This window comes from Schistocerca serialis, chromosome 3 (genome assembly GCF_023864345.2).
Source record: "Schistocerca serialis cubense isolate TAMUIC-IGC-003099 chromosome 3, iqSchSeri2.2, whole genome shotgun sequence".
Classification (NCBI taxonomy): domain Eukaryota; kingdom Metazoa; phylum Arthropoda; class Insecta; order Orthoptera; family Acrididae; genus Schistocerca; species Schistocerca serialis.
In genome coordinates, this window is record NC_064640.1 from 805,920,807 (window position 1) to 805,945,246 (window position 24,440).

A 24,440-nucleotide genomic window follows, 5' to 3' on the forward strand; every position below is an offset into this window, starting at 1 on the left:
CAGAATAATGTCACATAGAGGAATGTGTAAGTAGATGAATGACGAACACTAACTTGACTTAACGAAGGTTTATTTAGCACTTGCACGTGTAAGAGCACGGAGCGAACTGCCTCCAGCCAGAACACATACGGTATATATACAGCTACAGAACATTCCAGTACAATTATTCTTGCCATTTGTGGATACTTCCAGAATGTACTCGAACCGAATATATAAATTAAAATCTTACAGTTCAGGTGAGTTTTGAACTCACAACCCTCCATGCAACAGTCTAGTATCATATCCACTACACTACGGCGACTGAGCTACTCAGCTTCTTCTGCGACAATATGAATACTGTTGCATATAAATTATTGATGTTCAAAAACTTTAGTTTAACTACTGCTTATGGCTGGTATGTAGCTCAGCTGAGATAAAGAAAAGTCATTATTGTGGTATGCGGCCACTCCACCGCCCTCCCCCCCGCCCCCCCACCCCCCTCACCCCACCCCCTCCAATCACAGTTAATTTATCAGGAGCATCTTGGCACCATATTATTCCAGGAATTTGAGTAGCCACTTGTCTTTACTGAAAACTATCTGCTAACTGTGTACTCTTCAATGCAATCACATACCTGCTCTGATATTCCACAAGCACGTATTTATTGTATACATGGTATTTGTGTTGTGGGTCGTGTACTGTCTGTTACAATAAAATGATTTAAAAGTGGAAAAAGATATGGCAGTAATAACAAAGTTCATAGTTAATCTGTTTTTAGAAGAATGAATGTAGAAGATCTCCTCAGTAATGATTGTTATGTAGATGTTCACTGCAGTCTCCTAATGAAGTTGTAGATAAATGTGGCCTTTATTTTTAAGTAATGCATACTCATTTGGTAGTATGTGACTTCATTTAAAGATGAATATGTTTTGGCATAAAATATGTATATATTTTTACTTGGTTGTAGGAACCAATGATGCCTTTGTTACTATTGCACTTGGTAAGGAGAAGTATCAGACGTCAGTCAAGGAGAAGGCAGACAAAGATGTCGAATGGCATGAAGAATGTGAACTGTAAGGCATCACTTTTTCTGCAATCCACAATTGTTGAAATTGTAATTAAATTATAAGTGTTTGTACTCATATGTAAGCATTAATATTTCAACACATCTATATTTCAGGCCAATACCTAAACAAGGAAATACAGCTGAAATTGTCTTGACAGCATTACACCGCAATTTTATGGGTGTAGATGAATTCCTAGGAGTAATTAACATTCCTCTGGCAGACTTTGATGTGTATGAAAGGCCAAGATGCAAGTAAGTTTTTCTGCATATAATTTATCCAGTCTCTCATTGTGTAAATAAATTGATGATTATGGCAGTTCCTTCATGTTCAACTGCTTTTTGATTTGATGGAACTTTACATTGTAGCTTTAAGTTACGTATGCTTTGCTTAGTTTTGTGTGAATACAGTGATAAGTTAACTCACCATTCATAAAAGGGAGTGCATTATTGCTGAAGTTTCTAAATGATGCCGTAGTAATGAGATGGAGAGAGAAGCAATTCTCATACTGCAGTGCAATTAGTGGTTGTAGAATGCATGTGGCAGACACGTGGTGTTACACAGGAAGAAGCTGTACTCTATGTGCAACAAATGCACCTTAAATTATTGGTCATCTGTATATGAAAAGTGCTGCAGCTGTCATGAAATGGACAACCTTCATGTTGTTGGTGCCAAATATACCTCAAACCTCATTTGTCTAAAAAGATTGAGTAGTTTTCACATTAAAAAATTGGAGACATTACTTTTCAGCACATCTTTATAAGTATGATATTCCTCAGAGAATGATGCTTATTATGGGGGTTCCTTATGATTTACTGTCTCTTAGGTTCAAGGTTTAAGGAACCATTAAAGCATACATAATTAAATATCTGGAGAACAGTAACAAGCCCTTCAACTGTAAAAACTGATATAAAAAAAACTTATCAGTGAAAAATTTGGCATCAGCACGTCCATCCTATATAAAGGCCTTAGTTGAACTTTGTCCTTATGAGAGTCTTAAAGGATTATTTGTTTGAATTGAGGGGCCCAGTGGAAAAGGGGCACATACCACCTGCGCAGTGATTTTGTGATTTTGGTACAGGAAGACAGCCAATGCCATCTAGCATCGGAGGTGGGAACTTCTAGCACAGTGGCATGTGCCCATTCCTTTAAAGAGAGAGTATTATATTTGCTGTTATTCGGGACTGACACATTCCCAGTGAAAAACAGGCCCATGCCAATTGTATCTGTGTCTCATGAGTCAATTCGTCTCATTGGCTGACTTGTTTCGGAAAGCCAATGAGAAAGTTTTTCTCAGATGTTGTTCATGTGTTTCCAAGAGGGTGGCAGTAGGTGTTGCTATTAATGTTAATCATGAAGAAAATGCAATAGTAATGTAAAAAAAAAAAAAATTGTAAAGAAAATGAGTGGAAAGATAATGAAATGAAGAGGTTAAGAAACAATGGAAAACAATATATCCTGAAAAAATAAGATTGTGCCCGAGAAAGTGTTTTGTAGTGCCAGTGATCCATGCTGAAAACTAGTTTCTGCAAATACTCAACATTGAATGAAGAACAGAAGGAGGCAATATTTATTGAGTTTTATCAGTTGGGACATTATAACAAGCAAAATACTTATTTATTTGGATTAGTGTGACCTAATAAGTGCAAAAAAGTGTATCCAAAGAAGAGGAAGGTTCCAACAGTTAGCCAGAGGAATGTTTCTTTCAGGTATTTTATTTGTGACACTTCATTTACTGAGGTTGAAGTGTGTAGGACTGCATTTTTAGCTTTTCATGCCATTTCTGCTACACGTTTGAGGACTGTCCATAGCAATGAAGAATGTGACACTGAGAGTCATGAATCTACAACACATGTATCTGTACATACACCTAGAAAGGATAGAAGAGGCAGGCATTCTAACAGACCTCATGGCATTGATAACAAGAGAAAAAAATAAATTTAGAAATCACATTGAAATGTTTCCAAGGTACACATCACATTATAGTCGAACACAGAATCTGAACAAGTCCTACATAACCTCTGTTACAGAATCTGAACAAGTCCTACATAACCTCTGTTCAGTCGATTGCTGGAATGTATCCTTTGGACTGTGAAGGTCTTAAAAATACAGATGAAGTCCCAGTGCAACAACATGTGTATGAAACCATTTTCAACGAGGAATATAATACTGGTTTTAAATTGCTGTTGAGTGATATATGTCATATTTGTGATTCTGCTAAGGCACGTAATAACACTGAATCCACAGACATCAAACTACACCTTGAGAAAGCTGAAGCTGCATATAGTGCCCTGAAAAGTGATTCAAATGAATCAAAACAGGATGGTAGTGATGCACTTGTTTTGTGCATGGACAACAAGCATTGCCAACACCATATATTTTGATGGAAACAGTTTTCTATAACGGACAACTTTGGACATATAATTTCTGTATTCACCATTGTAGTGATAAGAAGACCGTGATATGTGTCTGGTAAGGCAGTGATGTGTGTCTGGTCCGAGAATGTTGCATCTAGAGGGGCCAATGAAGAAGTAGGTAACTGCGTTTTAAAGGCTTTAGACATGGTGAAGGAAGAACATCATTGAACGCTCATCATTTATTCTGATTTATGTGTTGGACAAAATAAAAACTATATTATGCTATGTCTGCAGTTGTACCTCCTTGATAAAAAATGTTTTGATGTCGAGCACAAGTTTCTCCTCCCTGGTCACATGTTCCTGCCATGTGTCTGGGATTTTATAGTTACTGAGAAGCTGAAAAGAAAGACACAGGCTGTGTACAGTCCGGCAAAATGGGTTGAAGAGCAAGTAAAAGAACCCATTCATTGTGGTTGAAATGAAGAAAGACAGACTTTGTGTCTGTGTCGTCTATAATGAACAGTTATCATCAAACATAACGTTACTGTTGACAAAAAGCCTGCAGACATCACAAACGCAATGGTGTTTAGATTAGTGAGTGGTGAACGTTCTGTATATATCAAATATTCACACACTCAAACTGACAAAACCTGTGCGACTTAGTGTATAGAAGTGTCATGGACGATTTATGAAGCTTGCAGACTGCCAGTTAGTTCCTAAGTATCCAAATGGATGCCAAATTAAGGCAACAAAATACAAGGACCTTCAAAGCTTACTGCAATTTCTACCTCCAATATATTCAAGTTTTTATCAGTCATTGATAAGTGATGGTGATGGTAGTGACGATACAATGGAACTGGAAAACATTGATGAGGAATTTGACTATTAATGACATGCTATGTAACGTGTCTACATATCCAGGATTTCATTTTCTGTACTTTAAATTGTAATAAAGTGGCTTAATATTTAATAGTATTAGCAAAACACCATCTAGTTACTGTAACAACTGTTGGTATCACAGCAGGAGTTCACATTACTATTCAAAATCATATTTCCTTAATTCCCATTTCCTGACACAACGTACTCTGGTGGCATGTGCTCCTTTTCCATTGAGCCCTTCAATTGTTAAAGACCATTAAAAAGCCAAGATAACACAAAAGATTTTTTATTCAAGACAATCAGTTTCAACAGTCTTAGTTGTCATTTTCAGGTCTGGGGGGGGGGGGGGGGGGAGGGATAGTATGGTGGGAGTGGCGGACAGTCAACTGTGTTGCAGTTTAGACGGAGGGCAGGAGAGAAGATGCGGAAGGGGAGGGGGTAAGTAGCGGAAAGGAGAGAAATAAAAGAAATTAAAAGACTGGGTGTGGCGGTGCAGTGACAACTGTGTAGTCCTGGAATGGGAACAGGGAGGGGGTTGGATGGGTGAGGACAGTGACTAACAAAGGTTGAGGCCAGGAGGGTTACGGGAACGTAGGATGTATTGCAGGGAAAGTTCCCACCTGCACAGTTCAGAAAAGCTGGTGTTGGTGGGAAGAATCCATATGGCACAGCCTGTGAAGCGGTCCTTAAGATGAGAGATATCATATTTGGCAACATGTTCAGCAACAGGGTGGTCCACTTGTTTCTTGGCCACAGTTTGTCGGTGGCTGTTCGTACGGACAGACAGCTTGTTGGTTGTCATGCCTACATAGAATGCAGCACAGAGGTTGCAGCTTAGCTTGTAAATCACATGATTGGATGCAAGACCTGTCCCATACATCCTCCTATTGCCACCTACTCCAGTCCGCTCACTAACATCACCTATCCCATCAAAGGCAGGGCTACCTGTGAAACCAGTCATGTGATTTACTAGCTAAGCTGCAACCTCTGTGCTGCATTCTATGTAGGCATGACAACCAACAAGCTGTCTGTCCGCATGAACGGCCACTGACAAACTGTGGCCAAGAAACAAGTGGACCAGCCTGTTGCTGAACACGCTGCCAAACATGATATCCCTCATCTTAATGACTGCTTCACAACCTGTGCCATATGGATCCTTCCCACCAAAACCAGCTTTTCTGAACTGCGCAGGTGGGAACTTTCCCTGCAATACATCCTTTGTTCCCATAACCCTCCTGGCCTCAACCTTCGTTAGTCACTGTCCTCACCCATCCAGCCCCCTCCCTGTTTCCATCCCAGCACTACACAGCCGTCATTTCACCGGCACACCCAGTCTTTTAATTTCTTTTATTTATCTCCTTTCCACTACTTACCCCCTCCCCCTCCACACCTTCTCTCCTGTCCTCAGTCTAAACTGCAACAGTTGACTGTCCGCCATTCCCACCATACTATCCCTCCCCCTCCCCGCCCCACCCTCCTCCTTACCCCCACCCAGTCGCCACTCCCATCATGCACTGGTGCTGCTGTTTGCAGTGTGGTCTCAGGTCTCTGAGACTGCTGATGTGTGTGCAAGCTGCGTTTGTGTGTGTGTGTGTGTGTGTGTGTGTGTGTGTGTGTGTGTGTGTGTGTGTGTGTGTGTTTACTGCTGACAAAGGCCTTAATGGCCGAAAGCTTTAATTGTGTGAATCTTTTTATTGTGCCTATCGTGACTCAGCATCTCCGCTATATGGTGAGTAGCACTTTCCTTCTCTGGTATCAGCACGTTATAAATGTTTGTCATCGCTAAAATATTTAAAAACACACAGCACCTTTTCCAAAAGGCCATGTCCATATACATATTGCTCACAGATGCTTGTTACATGATACAAATACGGTGCACAATAGTACATCTGTTAACATATGCTGACACATACCAAACAGCATCTACATATTGCTCACAGGTGCTTGTTATATGATACAAACATAGTATACTTGATATGTGTCAGCATATGTAAACAGATGTCTACTGTATTTGTATCATGTAACAAGCATCTGTGAGCAACATGTTAATGGACATGGCCTTTTGGACAAGGTGCTGTTAGTTATTAAATATTTTAGCAGTGACAGATGTTTATAATGTGCTGACTTTTATCCACTTGACATGTTGTGCATGAGGTTCAGTGTAAAATGAACACGTTTTACTGCTACAAAAAGAAAAAAAAATATGTTTAAGACTGAAGATGACAGCTAAGACTGTTGAAACCAGTTGTTTTGGGAAAAAAAAATTGTTCGATATTGGATTTTGAATGGTTTTTAAAAGATAAAGACCTTGGACTCCACTCACCATGTGGGCATTAGATGGCTGCAAGAGTCTTCAGAACAACCCTGTTCCCAACCTCTGTGCTGAGGTTTGGTCACCATTTTTAACCACCCTGTGGAAGTTCCTCTTTGTGTGACATGCATATAAGATCCCGTCGCTCGTACAGTTTCCAGCTTCTGATCCTCTTGTTTGACCAGCAGCACAACTTGTGTATGTAAATCGAATAAGGGCAACGAGACTGTTTGTGATTAAAGTGAAGGAGTAACTTATGAACCTCAGTGTGGTGGACCTAAATGTTTTAACACAGAATTGAAGCAAGTATGCTCCCAGATTAATAGATGAATTTAGTCTTCAATGCAGAGCCCTTTGCCGTCGTAAAGGCACAGGAGCACATGTGCAGTCGATGGAATACTTTTTGTGTTTGTTCCATGTGCCCTACAGACCATTCAGCAGGTGTATCCAACAGTTGAAGTAAATACAAGTCATACAAGACACCCATCATGTACTACAATGGCAAGGGAAGTAAGTGGCATTCTGCTGGGTATTGAGCCATACAAGAATCTAGTGAAATGAGCAGGCTACTTGGCAGCAAGGGATACATGCTAGGAAAATAATGTACTACCTATTGGGTACTATTATTTCACTTTTGAGGAGGAGAGTTACATGCCAGTGATGTAACTCAGTGGCTGGAGGTAGAAAACAACAAACTAAGACTAATGTTGGCAACAGTTTTGCTGTCACAATCATCCCTCCAGACACAAAGACAGAAGAAAGCGACTTTAATCTGTTTGACAATATAATGGTATCCTCAGACACGGGCACCTCCTTTGGTGTGAGGACCTATCAGTTTGCACTACTTTGGCATATTCATGTACCAAATTGCATTTTATATTTTGACAAGAGGACACTAGTTTTTCTTGATAACAATTTGTCCACTGTTTTAAGTAACAATGAGATGAATGTGGAAAAGGTTTTAAAGTTTTGTGTCTTGACAGGACTCCTGCTCAGTTTACTCAATAGGGTATTTTAAGGGGTCTCAGAGTGGTTGGTGCATCAGTTTTCAGTCAGTGATCAAACCAGTCACAATTATTGGAACCAAAACTTTGTAATTTTCACTGTGTGTTCATTTATTTTGTTTAATGCTTATAAAGTTTCTTTTAATGTGCATGTATAGAACTGTTAACCAAGTTTTACTTGTTCTGAGAGTGGCTTGCTCTTTCCTTTTATTAGTGGCCACCCAGATGCATGTACCTGGGGAAAAATTTAACTACATTTTTCAACTAATTGTTGTTTTCTGTCAGTATTTTTTGTTATTACTGTGTTATAGTTTTATTAAAGTGTGAAACAAACACACACACACACACACACACACACACACACACACACACACACACACACACACACACACACCCACACACACACACACACCCTATTCGTCCTTTTTACTATCCATTTTAATTAATTGATAAGCAACTGATTGTTATTGTCAGACAATCTGTTAAATCTCTAATATATGCTAGTGGGCAATTGTCTCAAGAGAGATGGGCATCCTGAAACCATCATAACCATCATCATCATCATCAGTTTAATTCACCACATTTTTTGCTAATTCCTCCCTCCCCTCCACCTGCTCTCTCTCTCTCTCTCTCTCTCTCTCTCTCTCTCTCTCTCTCTCTCTCTCTCTCTCTCTCTCTCATATTGTGTCTCTGAAAGGGATCTTCTGTTGTGAGCTGAGTGTGATGTGCATTTTAAATTTACATCATATGGCAAATATCTTAGTCAAGCAACAGGAAAGGAAACAAAATTCAATTTCCATTGGTTACAAAGTTGCAAAATGATTTTTTCACTTTCAAGTAGTGTGTATGCTGTTTTGAAACTGTGATAGATCACAACTATGTGCTGGACTATGACCCAAACCAGGAACTATGCTTGGAATCAATCTTCAAACTGTGGCCCATTTTCTCACATGCTTCTGGGAGTGATAGTCCAGCAAGGAGTGTTTCTGTGAAGTTTGAAAAGTAAAGCTGCACTGATACAATTAGTTCCTTGGTTGTTGGTTATGCATCATACCTCTATAGCACAGTGGTTAATAACATTGTGTGCAAGAAACGAGGTTCCAGGTTTGTGTCAGTTCCTTGATTGTTGGTTATGCATCATACCTCTATAGCACAGTGGTTAATAACATTGTGTGCAAGAAACGAGGTTCCAGGTTTGTGTCCCAGTCTGGCAAACAGTTTAAATGTATCAAGAAGTTTCAATGACACGATTACAGAGACCGAGCACTTTAGACAAGGGTGATGCAGAAAATTAGTTGTGGCCTATTCTGACAAACCATAATAGCAGGTTTAGGGAAACTGATGAAAATCGTCATCTCTTGGGTGAACAATGTTTCTTTAGTTAAGAGTCTCCAGATAACAAGTTGGTGTGGCCATTTTTATTTGTCTAGGCACTCTGTACTACTATTTCATAATGCAACCTTGAGTTCTGGACTGTTTTGTTTCTTCTTTGATTAGGAACTTTATTATTACATGTTGTGACCATAATTATTATGTATATGTCATTGTTCATGTAATCTGTTTTGGGTGACAGCTTCTGAGTGTTGAAATTTTAATATATGAGGGTAAGTCAATTATTATCTGCAAAGTAGTTATAAAATTTTATTGTAATCAAATAGGAAACTCACAAAAACATCATTTTTCGACATGGTCTCCTTGCGTTTCAATGCACTTGGTCCATCATTGTACAAGCTTCCTGATGCCCTCTTAAAAGAAGGTTCTCAGTTGAACTGCGAGCCAGGAATGCACCGCTTCATTCACTGCTTTGTCTGAGGCAAATCAGCGACCCCTTAATGCCTGTTTGAGTGGACCGAACAAGTGATAGTCAGAAGGGACAAGATCGGAACTATATGGAGGATGATCCAGTACTTCAAATTTGAGTTTCTGGAGCGTTTCAGCAGTTTGGGCAGCAGTATGCGGATGGGCATTGTCATGCAACAACACAACACCTTTTGACAACAGTCCTTGGCGTTTGCTTCGAATTGCAGGCTTTAGCCTGGCAGTAAGCATCTCACTGTAAATTACACTGTTTATTGTTGTGCCTCTTTCCCCATAATGTTAGAGTACTAGACCTTGTGTGTCACAAAAAACTGTAAGCATTAGTTTTCCTGTGGATGGTTGCGTCTTGAACTTTTTCTTGCATGGTGAATTTGGATGTGTCCATTCCATACTCTGCCGTTTACTCTCCGGCTCTTAATGATTGATCCATGTTTCATCACCAGTAATGATCTTGTCTAAGAAGTTGTCCCCTTTGTTACCATAGCGATCCAAATGTTTTTTGCAGATGTCCAAGAGCATTTGTTTATGCAACTGTGAGAGTTGTTTTGGGACCCATCTTGCACAAACTTTATGAAACCTAAGTCTGTTGTGGATGATTTCGTAGGCAGAACCGTGACTAATTTGCAGATGATGTGCCACTTCATCAGTAGCTAATTTTCTGGTTAAGAGAATCATTTTACATGCATGCTCAATAGTTTCTTCATTTGTGACGGTAAATGGCCGTCCGGCTCCTTCATTGTGTGTAACATTTGTGTGACCATTTCAGAATTTTTCATTCCATTTGTAGACCCTACATTGTGACAAAACACTGTTCCTGTACTGTACCGAAAGTCTTCAATGAATTTCGGCCCCTGATATGACTTCCAACCACAAAAAAACGGATCACTGAGTGTTGCTCTTCTTTGGTGCAAATAGATAGCAGAGCAGCCATAATTAACAGCATGGCAGCAATAAGAAACTAACTTAGTAGCTTGAAAATTGCGAAGATATAACAGCAAATAAACAAAGCATGTGTCAACAATGTAAAATGACAGTACTACCAAAATAAACAAAAATACAACTAAATTGTGGATAATAATTGACTTACCCTCGTATATTAAATGTAGGTATGCAGTTTGATTTTTGGGGATGTTTGTCCATCCCTGGTACAAATGTGAAAGTGTTGTGTTTATACATCAGTCATATGTACCAATGTTTGATTAAGCATCAGAATTAGTAAATTTTAAGAAATTATTAATTATACCATAAGATGAAACAGTATCCATGCCATGTAACTGTTTTTAACAAATGAAGGTAACCTGAAAGATGTTAAAGAGAGGATGCACAAAAATGGCAACAAAGCATATAAAAATCTTTAAATGAGTGTTGTTTGTTTGTAGGTGTAATATGGTGCATGTGCTGTACTATTAGTAGAAGTTAAGTTTTCTTTCCCTTTATTTCATTTTGTATACAAAATTTCTGCATGTGTTAAACAGAAGAAATTTCATGGTTATGTGCAGTGACGGAACATATTACTTTTCATGCTTTTCAGATGGTATGAGCTAAAAAGTAAGCCTGGTAAGGAGAAACAGAAACACAGGGGAGAACTTGAAGTGAAAGTAACATTTATAGTGAAAGCTGGAAGCCTCACCGATCTAAGTAAAAAAGAAAAACACAAGTCCCTTGGACAGTTGTCTCACATGGCACAATCTGTCGGTATGTTTGTTGTTTTGCCTATTTATTTTTTGTAATCTCTTATCATGGTATACTGCTACAGTGAATCAAATATAAACCAGATTTTGTAATAAATTTATTAATATTTAATCTTGAGAAAAAGTTATACACAAGAACTCATTTTTATTTATAGTCTCCTGAAGAGGAAACACATTTTTCACAGTAGATAGCCAGTTTCTTGATCCCGTTTGCACATGAGCACCTCGATAGCGCCCTCATCGTTAAATCTGTCTCTTCTTGACTGCTTGCTTTAGTGGGCCAGAGAAATGAAAATTGCAGGGCAGTAAGTTGTACTATCAGAAGATGTTCTCGTGTGGTCCAGAACAGTTTCTGAATTTTTTTTGTTGAGTTCAGGCAGGTATGTGGGGTCAAGATTGCCATGAAGCATGATCACATCCCAGATTGAAAGTACACTTTATTTCTGATGATAAGTGTGCACGGTATGATGCTCTGGGAGAAAATCAATGAGAAGAACTCGTTTAAAATGAAAAAAAGTCTGTTCTAAGAACCTTTCCCTCAGAGAGATGGTTTCTGGCTGTGATGGGTGCAGATATGTCCACTGTTTTTTGATTCTGGGGTGTAGTGATGCACCCACATTGCATCACAGGTCACAGTCCAGTGCAAAAAATGTTCCCCTTTAGTTTGGTAGCATGTCAGTAGCCGTTTGCACACCTTGAGATAGTGAAAGTTGTGCTCTGCAATGAGAACATGAGGCACCCACCTTGCAAACACTTTCTGAAATCCAAGGTTGTCAGTAGTAATTGCCTGAGCACTACCGTAATTGATGCCAACCTCAGTAGCAATTTCGGCAACTGTTATTCGGCAGTCATCTTCAGTAAACTGGCTAATAATGTGAATATTTTTTCCAGCCTTGCTGGTCCTTTGGTGATGTTGGTAAGCTGTGTTCTCAACTGTTTGTTGCCCATGAGAAAACTGTTTGTGCCATATGTACACATGAGTCTTTCTCAGCTCTGAACTGTGCTGCAAGTCTCATCAAAATTTTTGTACAGTTTTACACTCTCTGTTGTGAGAAACTTTGTAATAATGCATTGCACAACAGATGATGGTACCTCTTGCTCTGACATTGCAATTCTGACTAAAGAAATGGCACGACAACATTCTAACTGGGCAGAATAATCAGTGGAAACAAAAGCAACAATTAGCAGTTAGCAAGATCGTGCTGCTCTCTGTTCAGTAAACAACACGTAAAACAAAATTTCCAGTTTGTATTTAATTCACCTTAACATCATGATGTTATCTGCGTTGTAGATCTTACACCAAATTTATATTATTGTTACACTGATTAAATGACTGTACCATCAAATTTTCATAAACTTTGTGTACCGGAGGAAAGAGAATGGATATTGATTTTTGGCATTCTAGAACTAAAGCTATCTAATTTTGAAACTAGATGAAATAGAGTGAAAAAGTGCATTGAACTTGATAGATCTGGAAAAGGAAAAGTTGGAAATAATATCGGATGAGGAGAGAGGAAGAGAAGGGACTTACAGAAGAAAAATGGGTTTAAGACTGTGGTCCGCAAAGCAGCAAGATTAAATTTCAGGTTGCATCAGTCACTTTTGTGGAAGAGTAAAGAGTAAAGGAATTAGGCAAATGATAAACAGTGGATTACGATATGAACTGGAGAGATTTTATAACTTCAAGAGCTAGTGGTGATTGCAGTGATGAAAAAAGATGAAGAGAGTAAGAGCAGGGCAGGAAAAAATGTAATGGTAATTAAACGCAGGTGTATGATTTGATTATTGTATATTTAGTTGTCTCTTACCATCTGCAGAGTGTGAAACATTGAACCTGAAGAAGGAAAATCATATGACATTCATGATGACATACGCACTGAGCTCCCTGGTATTTATTTTTATGTGGGACAGCAGAGAATGATTTTCTGCTATTGCGAGTGGGCAACTAAACACATTGAATTAGGATTTCCATGTATAACAGAATACTACAAAAATAATGACAGTTCAAAAATTTGTGTTTTCTGCAGCTGAACTCTTTGACGGGTTTGTGCTTGCCTACCACGGGGCCGCAGCCTTTGCAGCATAGTTTCCCTTCTCTACTGCTTGTCTATACACTTGCTTTTCCATTCCCCCTCCCTTAGGGAACATGTCTGGGATGTTTTTGGAAATGTGTTCTGCATTTTCAGTGGCCAATGTTTGAAGAGTCTCTCCACTGTTTTTTGTTCCTTTTTTTCTTTTTTCGTACCGCTTCTCTTATCCTTCCTCCACTTTGATGTTTGAGGTCCCTCTTTTTTCTTCTTCCTCCCTGTGCGCTCCTGAAAGCAAGCTCATGGTTCTGACCCATAACAGGTAACTGGGTAATGCATAATTCCTAACCCTGGGTTGACAGGTAGCGTCTGCAGGTACCCCCTGGTACAGTCCATGCCCAGGGAGGGGTGATTTCCTGAGCTGCTACTTTCCCAAATTTCCAATTGGCCCCCCACTCAGATGTTCGGGAGGTGTGAACAATCAGGTGCACTCCATTCTGGAGGGGCCCCCAGTCAGAATGAGTACACCATCAGAGACGCTGGCAATCATTGGGGGACTTTCTCACAATGGGCCAATCATCTTCAGAATCAACATCTACGAAACGGAAACTGAATGAGGCCAACGATTCAAAGACCCTCCCAGCTTCTCCATGGTTCCTCATGGTTTCACGTACTGAAGACGGTCAGTCCTTCGCTATGGTAAATCCGCTTATTATTCAGAAAGGTGTAGATGCAATTGCTGGGCCTGTGAAATCCTGCACTCATTTACGCAATGGCACTTTGCTTTTGGAGACTACTTCTGATTCTCAAGCACAACAACTGCTTGCAGCTTCACTCCTCCATGGCTGTCCTGTTTGTGTCAAGTCTCATGAAATGCTGAATCCTTGCCGTGGTGTTATTTACACTAGGCTGCTCAATGGTCTGAAGCAGAAGTCTTAACATACTTCTCTGATCAGTTTGTCATCGCAGTCTGTCAGGTGATGAAAAGGGTAGATACCTCCTTAGTGCTCACATGCACTCTCTTTCTCACTTTTGATGGAGTGGTTCTTCCGTAAAATATCAAAGCTCAAAGCAGGTTATGAAGTTATCACAGTCAGACTGTATATTCCAAACCCAGTGCCTTGCTACCAGTGTCGTCGTTACAACCACACTCAAGAGATCTTGTCGACACCCTTAATTTTAAAAATGTGTCACCTGTCATAGGGATACACACAAGGGCGATTGTCCACTCCTCCCCACTACATCATCTGCAATGGTGACCATGCCGCCACCTCCTGCGATTGTCCCGTATGTCTTGATAAGCAGGCTGTCGAGGAGATCCGAGTGAAGGAAACGTGCCTTACCTGGCCGGTCGCAAGTTGTTGACTAGTTGGGAACCCTGCGTTCTACCATTAGGCACTGTCCTTGCTACATCTCGCTCCACGAAGGACATGGCCATGCAGACATGTGTCCTCAAATTTAGCACTGTCATTGTGAAATCGCCCAGCATCATGGTAGTATCCATGTCTCCTCCTCCAGCTGTGCAACACACCACCAAACATTTGCGTCCTGGGGTGAAGTCACCTGCTACAACTGGCAGGCCGGAAAGGATAGAAAGAATACTCCTGTGAAGATTTCCTATGTTCTTCCAGCCAGCCAACATCTAAGTCTTCCTCAGTCAACCGGAAATGCTCCAAGAAGTCAAACAAAGGCAAATGGTCTTCTCCTTCACCAACTCAACGATCCTCTATGACGGTGTCGCCATGTGATATCCTCTCCCGGTCGACCAACAATCGTTTTTCTGCCCTGGACTCTGCAGGCTGACAGAAGGAGAATGCTGATGCTTCTTTAGACCTCATGGAGGAGGATCTTCCTTCCTCTGTGCCCTGTAGCAGCGAGTCTTCGAAGACCGGCTCTCAGCAGCTGCTGAGGTGACACCCATTCGTTTTTTTCTCATCATGATTCTCCTCCAGTGGAACGTTTGTGGTCTTCGACCCAACAAAGAGGATTTATGGCTTATCTTAGAATTGCAGCATCTGCTTGTTCACTGCCTCAAGGAAACAAAATTGCATCCACTTTGAGCTCTTGCATTTCTTTCCGGTCTATTTTGATGTCCACCCTGAGGACAGCATCCCATCTCATGGGGAGTCATGCTGCTCATTCAGGATGACGTACATAGTCAACCAATCTCCCTGACTACCTGCCTTCAAGCTGTTGCAGTTCGCCTTTCCCTTCTTCACTTGACCTTTTCCTTCTGCACTGTTTACATCACTCAATCATTTGGTTACCAGGGCAGACTTCCTCCAGCTTATTGGGCAAGTACTTCACCCCTTTCTGCTGCTCGGTGACTTTAATGCACACCATCCCCTTTGGGGTTCTCCCAGAACCTGTCCAAGAGGTGCCCTTGTAGGTGACGTTCCGAATAAGTTTACGCTCCTCTGCCTTAACACAGGAGCACCCATGTTCCTTTCAGACTCCACGTACGCCTATTCCCATTTGGACCTACCGTTTTTTCACTGCCCACCTTGCCCATCATCTCAAGTGGTCTGTTCTCTCTGACACATACTCGAGTGAACATTTCGTGTGTGCTATCCGTTTGCTGACTCCTACCCCACCTACGTGCACACCCAAATGGCAGCTTACTACGGGCAATGGGGGACTTTACTCCTCCCTGGAGACCTTTGATGTACAATATTTCCCCAGTTGTGATGACCAGGTAGAATATCTTACAAATGTTACCCTTACCGCCACACAACGTTCCATTTCTTGCACTTCCTCTGTGCCACGCTGTGCCCAGGTCCCCTGGTGGACTGAGGCACGGCGTGGCGCAATTCACACGCAGAGATGTGCTGTCCACTTTTTTAGCCATTATCCTACGATGGCAAATTGCATTCATTATAAACAGTTGCTTGCACAGTGTCGTCGCATTCTTCGGGATAGCAAAAGAGCCAGCTTGATTTAATTCACTAGTTCTTTTAACAGTTCCACTCCCTATTTCGTCGTGTGGGCCAACCTCTGACGACTCTCTGGGACGAAGATCCATTCCCCAATTTCCAGCCTGGCAGTAGCAGATGACATCATAGTGGATCCTATTGCTATCTCCAACACCTTGGGCCGCAAATTTGGAGAGATTTTGAGCTCCTCCCACTATCACCCAGCCTTCCTCCACTGGAAACGAGCGGAGGAGGCTCGGGCTATACCCTTCTCTTCTCAGAATCGTGAGTGTTACAATGCTGCTTTTACTATGAGTGAGCTAGATCTTGCTCTCACTTCATCCTGATCCTCCACCCCATGGCCAGACAATGTTCACAGTCAGATGTTGCAGCACCTTTCTCTTGTGGGCAAGCACTTTCTGCTTCATACATACAACCGCATCTGGGCAGAGGGCATGTTTCCCAGATGCTGGCATGAAGCCACTGTCATACCCATACCTAAGAACGTTAAGGCTCCCCCTCCCCTCATTTCTCTCACCAGCTGTGTTTGCAAGGTGATGGGAGATATGATTCATACACGGCTGGTACGGTGGCTCGAGTCTCGCAATTTACTAACCGTGTGCCCGACCGAGACTCGAACTCGGGACCTTTGCCTTTCGCGGGCAAGTGCTCTACCATCTGAGCTACCGAAGCACGACTCACGCCCGGTACTCACAGCTTTACATCTGCCAGTATCTCGTCTCCTACCTTCCAAACTTTACAGAAGGAGAGCTTCTGTAAAGTTTGGAAGGTAGGAGACGAGATACTGGCAGATGTAAAGCTGTGAGTACCGGGCGTGAGTCGTGCTTCAGTAGCTCACATGGTAGAGCACTTGCCCGCGAAAGGCAAAGGTCCCGAGTTCGAGTCTCGGTCGGGCACACAGTTTTAATCTGCCAGGAAGTTTCATATCAGCACACACTCCGCTGCAGAGTGAAAATTTCATTCTGGAAATTTACTAACCACTGCACATGGTGGATTTCCAGCGTGCTGTTCTGCAGTTGATCATCTCGTCACTTTGTCCACCCATGTCATGAATGGTTTTCTGCAGAAATCTCAGACTGTGGCCATGTTTTTCAAATTGGAGAAAGCCTACGACACCTGCCGGAGGACTGGTGTTCTCCATACTATCTACAGTGGGGCTTCCGTGGCTGCACGCCCCATTTACTTCAGGAATTTTTAAAAGAGAGAGTTTTCAAAGTACGTGTGGGTTCTGCTTTGTCGGACAGCTTTCTCCAGGAAAATGGTGTGCCTCAGTGCTTGTCCTAAGTGTTGTCGTCTTTGCTATCGCCATTAACTTAGCCTGTCTCCCGCTGGGCATCTCTGGCTCCCTTTTCGATGATGATTTCGTCATCTATTGCAGTTCTCCATGGACTTGTCTCCTTGAGTGGCGTCTTCAGTGATGTCTCGATTGTCTTTACTTATGAAGCATCGACAATAGCTTTCATTTTTCCACTGTGAAAACCGTTTTTATGAATTTCTGGCTGCACAGTTGGTTTCTTCCACAGTATTTACATCTTGGACCTGTTGCTCTTCCGTTCGTTGAAACTACTTAATTCCTGGAGCTCATGCTCAACAGGAAACTTCCTTGGTCCTCCCATGTGTCTTACCTGGCAGCCCACTGTATACAGTCCCTCAGTGTCCTACATGTACTCAGTGGTACTTCCTGGGGAGCAGATTGAACCACCCTCCTTCGTTTGTACTAGTCCCTTGTCTGTTCGAAACTGGACTCTGGGGGGTTTCGCATCTTCTCATCTACCACTCTTACACGGTCTCAATACTATCCACCATTGTTGAATCCGTGTGGCCACTGGTGCCTTTTACTCTAGCCCAGTTGAGAGTCTGTATGCAGAAGCTGCCAAAGTACCATTGTCTTACCGCCGTGACGTTCTCCTCGGTAGATATGCATGCCGTTTGTCTGTCATGCATGGCCATCCATCTTATGCTTCCTCCTTCAGTGATACCTACGATCACCAGTATAGGGCGCACCCCTCTTCTACATTACCTCCTGGAGTTTGCTTTCGGCTCTTGCTCCGGTAGCTTAACTTCATGCTACCTGCAACTTTCCCAGTGGGTGTGAACCATTCACCACCTTGGCTTCATATGGTGGCCCATGTTCACCTTGGCCTTCATTCACCTTCTAACGACACTACTCCAGCCTCGCTCTGTCACCTTCAGTTCCACTACCTTCAAATGGGACTTTGTGATAGTACACTTGTGCATATTGATGGCTCTCGGACTGACCGTGGTGTCGGGTGTGCCTTCGTCATTGGCACCAGTATTTTTTGTTATTGGCTTCTGGAAGACTGCACAGTTTTTACAGCATAGTTCTTTGTCCTATATTAGGCCACGCAGTACATCCAGCGACACAGGCTTTTGAATTACGTCATTTGCTCCGTCTCTCTCTGTGCCCTTCAAAGCGTCTGTGTGCTGTACACCATCCATGCCTTAGTGCAACGGGTTCAGGAAAGCTGTCACTTGCTCACTCTACATGCAGCCACTATGATGTTTATGTGAGTTCCTGGTCAAGTCAGTCTGACAGGAAACAAGGCCACTGACACTGCTGCCAAGGCTGCAGTTCTTGTACCTCATCCCGCTAGTTCTTACATTCCCCCTGATGATCTGTGTGTTGCCCTCTGTCAACAGGTAGTGTCACTTTGGCATTACCACTAGTCCTCCCTTCATGCGAACAAGGTCCTAAGCCTGTTCCAGTGGCTTGGACCACCTCCTCTCAGCCCTCTCACCATGAGGAGATCATTTTAGCTAGGTTGAATATCGGACACTGTCTTTTTAGCCATCACAATTTGTTAAGTGGTTCTCCCTCATCACTTTGTCCTCATTGTGCTCAGCCTTTGACGGCCTGCCATTTGCTGATGAAATGCCCTTTTTCTTTTAACCATTTATGTTTGCCGTCTGAGTTATTGGCTATTTTTAGCAAACAACGTGCGGGCTGTTGACTGCGTTTTACTTTTTATCCATTGAAGCAATATGGCGAAGGACATTTAATTTTTAGTTCAGGACCTCAGTTTCTCTGTGGCGTATCTTATAGACCTTTTTCTACCTCCCTGTTTTTAGCTGTCTTCTTGTCCATTGGTTAGGATTAACATGTAGCCGTTTTTAACTCCTCTCTTTGTCTTAATGTCCTACAGTTCTGAAATGGGTGCATATGACCTTAGTTTATTTGCACCCTAAAACAAAATAAATCAATCAAAACAATGCTCTATGCAATTGTGTTGTAAAGGTTCTTGCAAATGTGGGTATACATAAAGTATATGAAATACAAGGAAATGAAAATAATTTTTAATATTGACACTATCCTCTTAAATACAATGTAGTTTTATTGTGAAAATTCACAGGTATAGATGGTGTCCCTAAGATTAGTCTGGTGTTTTGGCAGATATTTGTAATTTAATTTTTGCAATGTGTGGCTGAGTCAGCCCAAACAAATACCGCATTTACTCGTATCTAAGCCGCACTTTTTTTCCGGTTTTTGTAATCCAAAAAACCGCCTGCGGCTTAAAATCGAGTGCAAAGCAAGCGGAAGTTCTGAAAAATGTTGGTAGGTCCCACCACAACTAACTTCTGCCGTCAAATATATGTAGCGCTACACAGGCATGCTTTGTAGGCACAAAGATAAATACTGGCACCAAAACCTCTGCATCAGTAAATAAATTTAAAAGAAAAGGTAGAAGACGAGCTTTTTTTTCTCCGCCCCGAGTTTCGACCACTGCATTTTCATACATTATCCAACGAAGTAAATACAAATTCCGTATTGTTCATCTTAGAGTGTAGCAGAATTTCAATGTACTACGAAAATCCGACTGGCAAGATTTTTTGGGATGTTTGTCAATATGGCCAACTCTACGTTCTGAATTTTTTCCTACCAGTGAGAAGAGATGGTTGCTAATAGGAACCTGATGAAATGTGAATCACATGCAGTATTCTCTTCACCATAAGAATAATACGAATATAAACATTTTGCCATGTATTCTTGCGTGTTTGCTGCTATCTCATTTAAATCCTGTCTGCCTAATAAACTACGAAACTAGAGTGAGACAACAGCAAACGTGGAAGAATATATGTATCGTGTCATGTTTATATTCGCATTATTCTTATGCGTAATAGTGATACAGTCAGAAATGAAGCACAGCAACAGACTAGATTTTTAAATCTAAGATGACTCTAATTTCTATGCAGAATTTGATGTACTAAAGAAGCGGCCGCAAAGATTTTCAAACGGTGAAAAATTTTCGCCTAACTCTCATTCAGAACATGTTCTATCATACGCAGTCTGTTATTTGGTTCTTGTTGATCATTATCAAAGAAAGCAGCAGTGTAAGTAACAACAAATAGCAGTCTCTTGCCATTGTTTCGCTAATGAGACGATTCCACTCTCTTTTTTTTTTAAAAATTGTAAGCGGCGGTAGCGCGCACAAAAGCAAGCCATCCCGCGAGCGCCGACAGGCCGTAAACACGCACTATCAGAATGCGACAAACAATGCGTGACACAGTATAGTAATGCATTTTCAGCTTAGAGTGACGTAAACACCTATAACAAAGAAGACGGCACTTATCAGATCAAAGGGAAATAAGCAATCGATTCAAACCAGACGAAGCACGTGAAAAAGGAAGGGTACCCGTATAAATACAGACGGAGCGCCTGACGCATAGCAATGGCTACCTGGTAAAGCTTAACTGCTAAGCTTATGACTCGAACCAAACTACTGTAGCTGTATCGTCATTCATTCGACCTAAATTGTGTCTCATATTACAATGGACCAACTTTGTTTCGATTTGGAGGTGCGGCCAAAAACTTTTCTCTTCCCTTGAATTTTGAGTCTCAAATTTCAGGTGCGGCTTAGATTCGGGATTTTTTTTTTCTTTTATTTCGAGTCTCATTTTTCAGGTGCGGCTTAGATTCGAGTGCGGCTTAGATTCGAGTAAATACGGTACTGCTCATTACGTGTCTCATCTGACAACCAGCATTGGTGGAAAGCACCAGTTTGTTTCCCATTGCAAATAGAATTGTTTTTAAAATGGAATTTTGTGTGTCCATTCAGTAGAGTGTTCTCAAATTAGTCAAGTGCAGTATCCATTTTATCAATATTTATTAACAGGAGTATTACAACACAACGAGTAGACAGTACGCCAGCAGCGACTGAGCATCGCTGCTGCAGGGCAGTAGCAATCAGCGTGGGCTAGGGCAGCATGATTTAATGTTGCTTTTAATACATACTGATAAAACAGGTATTGTAGTAGGTTAATTTCAGACCACTCTATCGAATGGGCACGCAAAATTCCACTTTAAAAATAATTTTGTTCACAATAGGAAACGAACTGATGCTTTCCATCAACACTGGACATTACAAGAAAGATCTGATGAGCAGTATGTGTTTGGGCTGACTCCCACTATGCACTGTGAAAACAAAATTTGCAATTTTCTTCCAAAATGCTGATGAAAATTTGCATGAAGACTCTTAGGAGGTAAACCCGGTATTTGCCCACACCTGTACAGGTTTTTACCCAATATTTACTACAGCATATGTCTGCACCCACACAGACCTCTATACATTGGAGCTAATTCTGATTGTCTTCCAAAGCTGCTTTCAGAATGGCAGAGATCTGTCTAGGTTCAATCTGTGCAGCAGTAGGTCCCTTTAGAGCAATCTCAATATGCCTTATGGGCTCAACGTTAGTTGATCTAGCTGCCCAATAATGCTGTGAACTGTGTGCTGTCATCAAGCGTGGTCTGGTTCCATAAGGGCAGTGCCACTGTGAGGGACCTTATATTCTTATATATACAAGCAGCCATTTATTTTCTATAATAGTTACATCATTTTAAAAGTTGAAGAATGTTTCATTTTTCTGCAATTGCCCTTCTCAGTTTTTTGAGTGTATCATTGTGCCTTTCAGTGTTTATTGTTACCCCTAGTGGACAGAAATTCAGCCAGCAGTGTCCCCTTCTGGTCCCAAAACACAGCTGCCATGCATTTCCCAGCAGAATGTGTTTGTTTGAATTTTTGTGGCTTGGACAAATAGGGGTGCCACCACCCAAGTTACTTGTTTCATCTCATGTGTAATATGAAATCCCAGGTTTCATCACCCATGACAATCACACCCAAGAAGTTGTCCTTTTTGTCTGCATAGCGGTGAAGAAATTTGCAGGAAGAATCAGCTTGTTGCTGTTTCTGGTCTTCAGCCAGCATATGCGGTACCCATCTGGCACACACCTTCTAACATTTTATTTATAAAGTTTAGTCTTTCATCCATTGACCATTTAGTACAATAGTGTTGGACATGTCAGATACATTACAGAAAAAATATATACATATATAAAACATTAACACGGTAGGATAGGATTATGTGACCTAATCAAAGGAACTATTCCAGCATTCACTGTAGTAAGTTGGAAAACAATGGAAAGCCTAAATCAGTCTGGCTGGATGGAGAATAGCCCTTGTCTACCTGTATGCAAGTCTGGTACATTAAGACTGGTGCAGCCATCTCACTCGGTACATGATTGGAAGGGGAATCACAAATACATAGTGTACATTGAGAGTACAACTTGCACAAGAACGAAATCAATGTACAAGAAATTTTGAAAATAAAAACTGCTGAAAAAGTATAAACATTTGAAAACATTATATGACACTACTGAAAAGTGCAATATGCACAATAAGTGTATCATTGATGCAGTGAAATAAGGAAACTTCGATATAAAACTCCACTGAAATAATAAAAATACATGAACTCATTATGTAGCACTGCAGAGAAGTATAACACATGAATACTTGAAAACTTGCCGACACTGTACCCATCACAACTATGCTAGAATGAAATCCTTCCTCAGAGGATGTGTGTTGCACTGCATCTAAAAGAGAGGAAACAGAAAACAAACAGCAGCAGAAACATTCTTTGCAAAGACAGCATACATGGTGTATCGGTTAAGAGAATCAAAAGAACTCAACAATAAATGATGGTCTAGTAAACCTGTAAGCTAACATAATCATTAAAATTGTAGGAACACCTCTCAACAATAAATGATTTTAACTCTGCTCTAAAAGCTGTTTGTGACTGCAACCTCATTATGTGTGTTGGCAGTGCATTATAAAGAGTGACACCAAATTGGCTCACATGTCTTTGACTACAAGTTGTTGTAAGTTGTTCCATATGGAGGGACCCACAGTTGCGAGCATTATAGCTGTGATAACTGGAGTTGGTTTGCAGGTTACCAAGTGCAGCTCTTGGTATCAACACACATTTATATATGTAGAAGGAGGGTATAGTAAGCAAACACAACTTCTTAAATAGGGACTTGCAGTGAGCCCTAGTAGAGCTGTGTGACATGATTCGAATAGCCGATTTCTGTAATGCAAAAATTTCATTTAATTGACCATTAATTTTACCTCAGAAAATTATTCCATGAGCTACAAGGGACTGGAAGCAACCAAAATAAGCCATTCTAGCTCCATCTGAGTAGCAAACTTTAGAAATTATTATCAGAGCAAAGCATGCAGAACTGACACTCTGGAAGAGTTTAGTTATGTGGTCTTTCCAGCTTAAGTCTTGGTCAACATATTTTCTTCAAAGTTTTTTGCATATACCCTCCCTAACTAACTTCCACCCTGTAACAGGCGGAGATCTTGGTTTTGATTCATCTTCCCAAATTCTACATAGATTGTTTTCTTCATCTACATCTACATCTACATGACTACTCTGCAATTCACATTTAAGTGCTTGGCAGAGGGTTCATCGAACCACAATCATACCATCTCTCTACCATTCCACTCCCGAACAGCGCGCGGGAAAAACGAACACCTAAACCTTTCTGTTCGAGCTCTGATTTCTCTTATTTATTTTGATGATCATTCCTACCTATGTAGGTTGGGCTCAACAAAATATTTTCGCATTCGGAAGAGAAAGTTGGTGACTGAAATTTCGTAAATAGAGCTCGCTGCGACGAAAAACGTCTTTGCTTTAATGACTTCCATCCCAACTCGTGTACCATATCTGCCACACTCTCTCCCCTATTACGTGATAATACAAAACGAGCTGCCCTTTTTTGCACCCTTTCGATGTCCTCCGTCAATCCCAACTGGTAAGGATCCCACACCGCGCAGCAATATTCTAACAGAGGACGAACGAGTGTAGTGTAAGCTGTCTCTTTAGTGGACTTGTTGCATCTTCTAAGTGTCCTGCCAATGAAACGCAACCTTTGGCTCACCTTCCCCACAATATTATCTATGTGGTCTTTCCAACTGAAGTTGTTCGTAATTTTAACACCCAGGTACTTAGTTGAATTGACAGCCATGAGAATTGTACTATTTATCGAGTAATCGAATTCCAACAGATTTCTTTTGGA

At 41.2% G+C, this 24,440-nt stretch overlaps 1 protein-coding gene across 3 annotated transcripts in view; it reads left to right on the top strand.

Annotated features, from left to right (window-relative positions):
• LOC126470653 (rab11 family-interacting protein 1) overlaps nt 1-24,440 on the top strand; it is a 104,961-nt gene that overhangs the window by 33,834 nt on the left and 46,687 nt on the right. For all 3 annotated transcript variants that reach the window (XM_050098638.1, XM_050098639.1, XM_050098637.1), the window contains exons 3-5: nt 947-1,052; nt 1,160-1,297; nt 10,944-11,107. In XM_050098638.1, the coding sequence (XP_049954595.1) occupies nt 947-1,052; nt 1,160-1,297; nt 10,944-11,107 (408 nt within the window). The remainder of the gene's footprint in view (nt 1-946; nt 1,053-1,159; nt 1,298-10,943; nt 11,108-24,440) is intronic.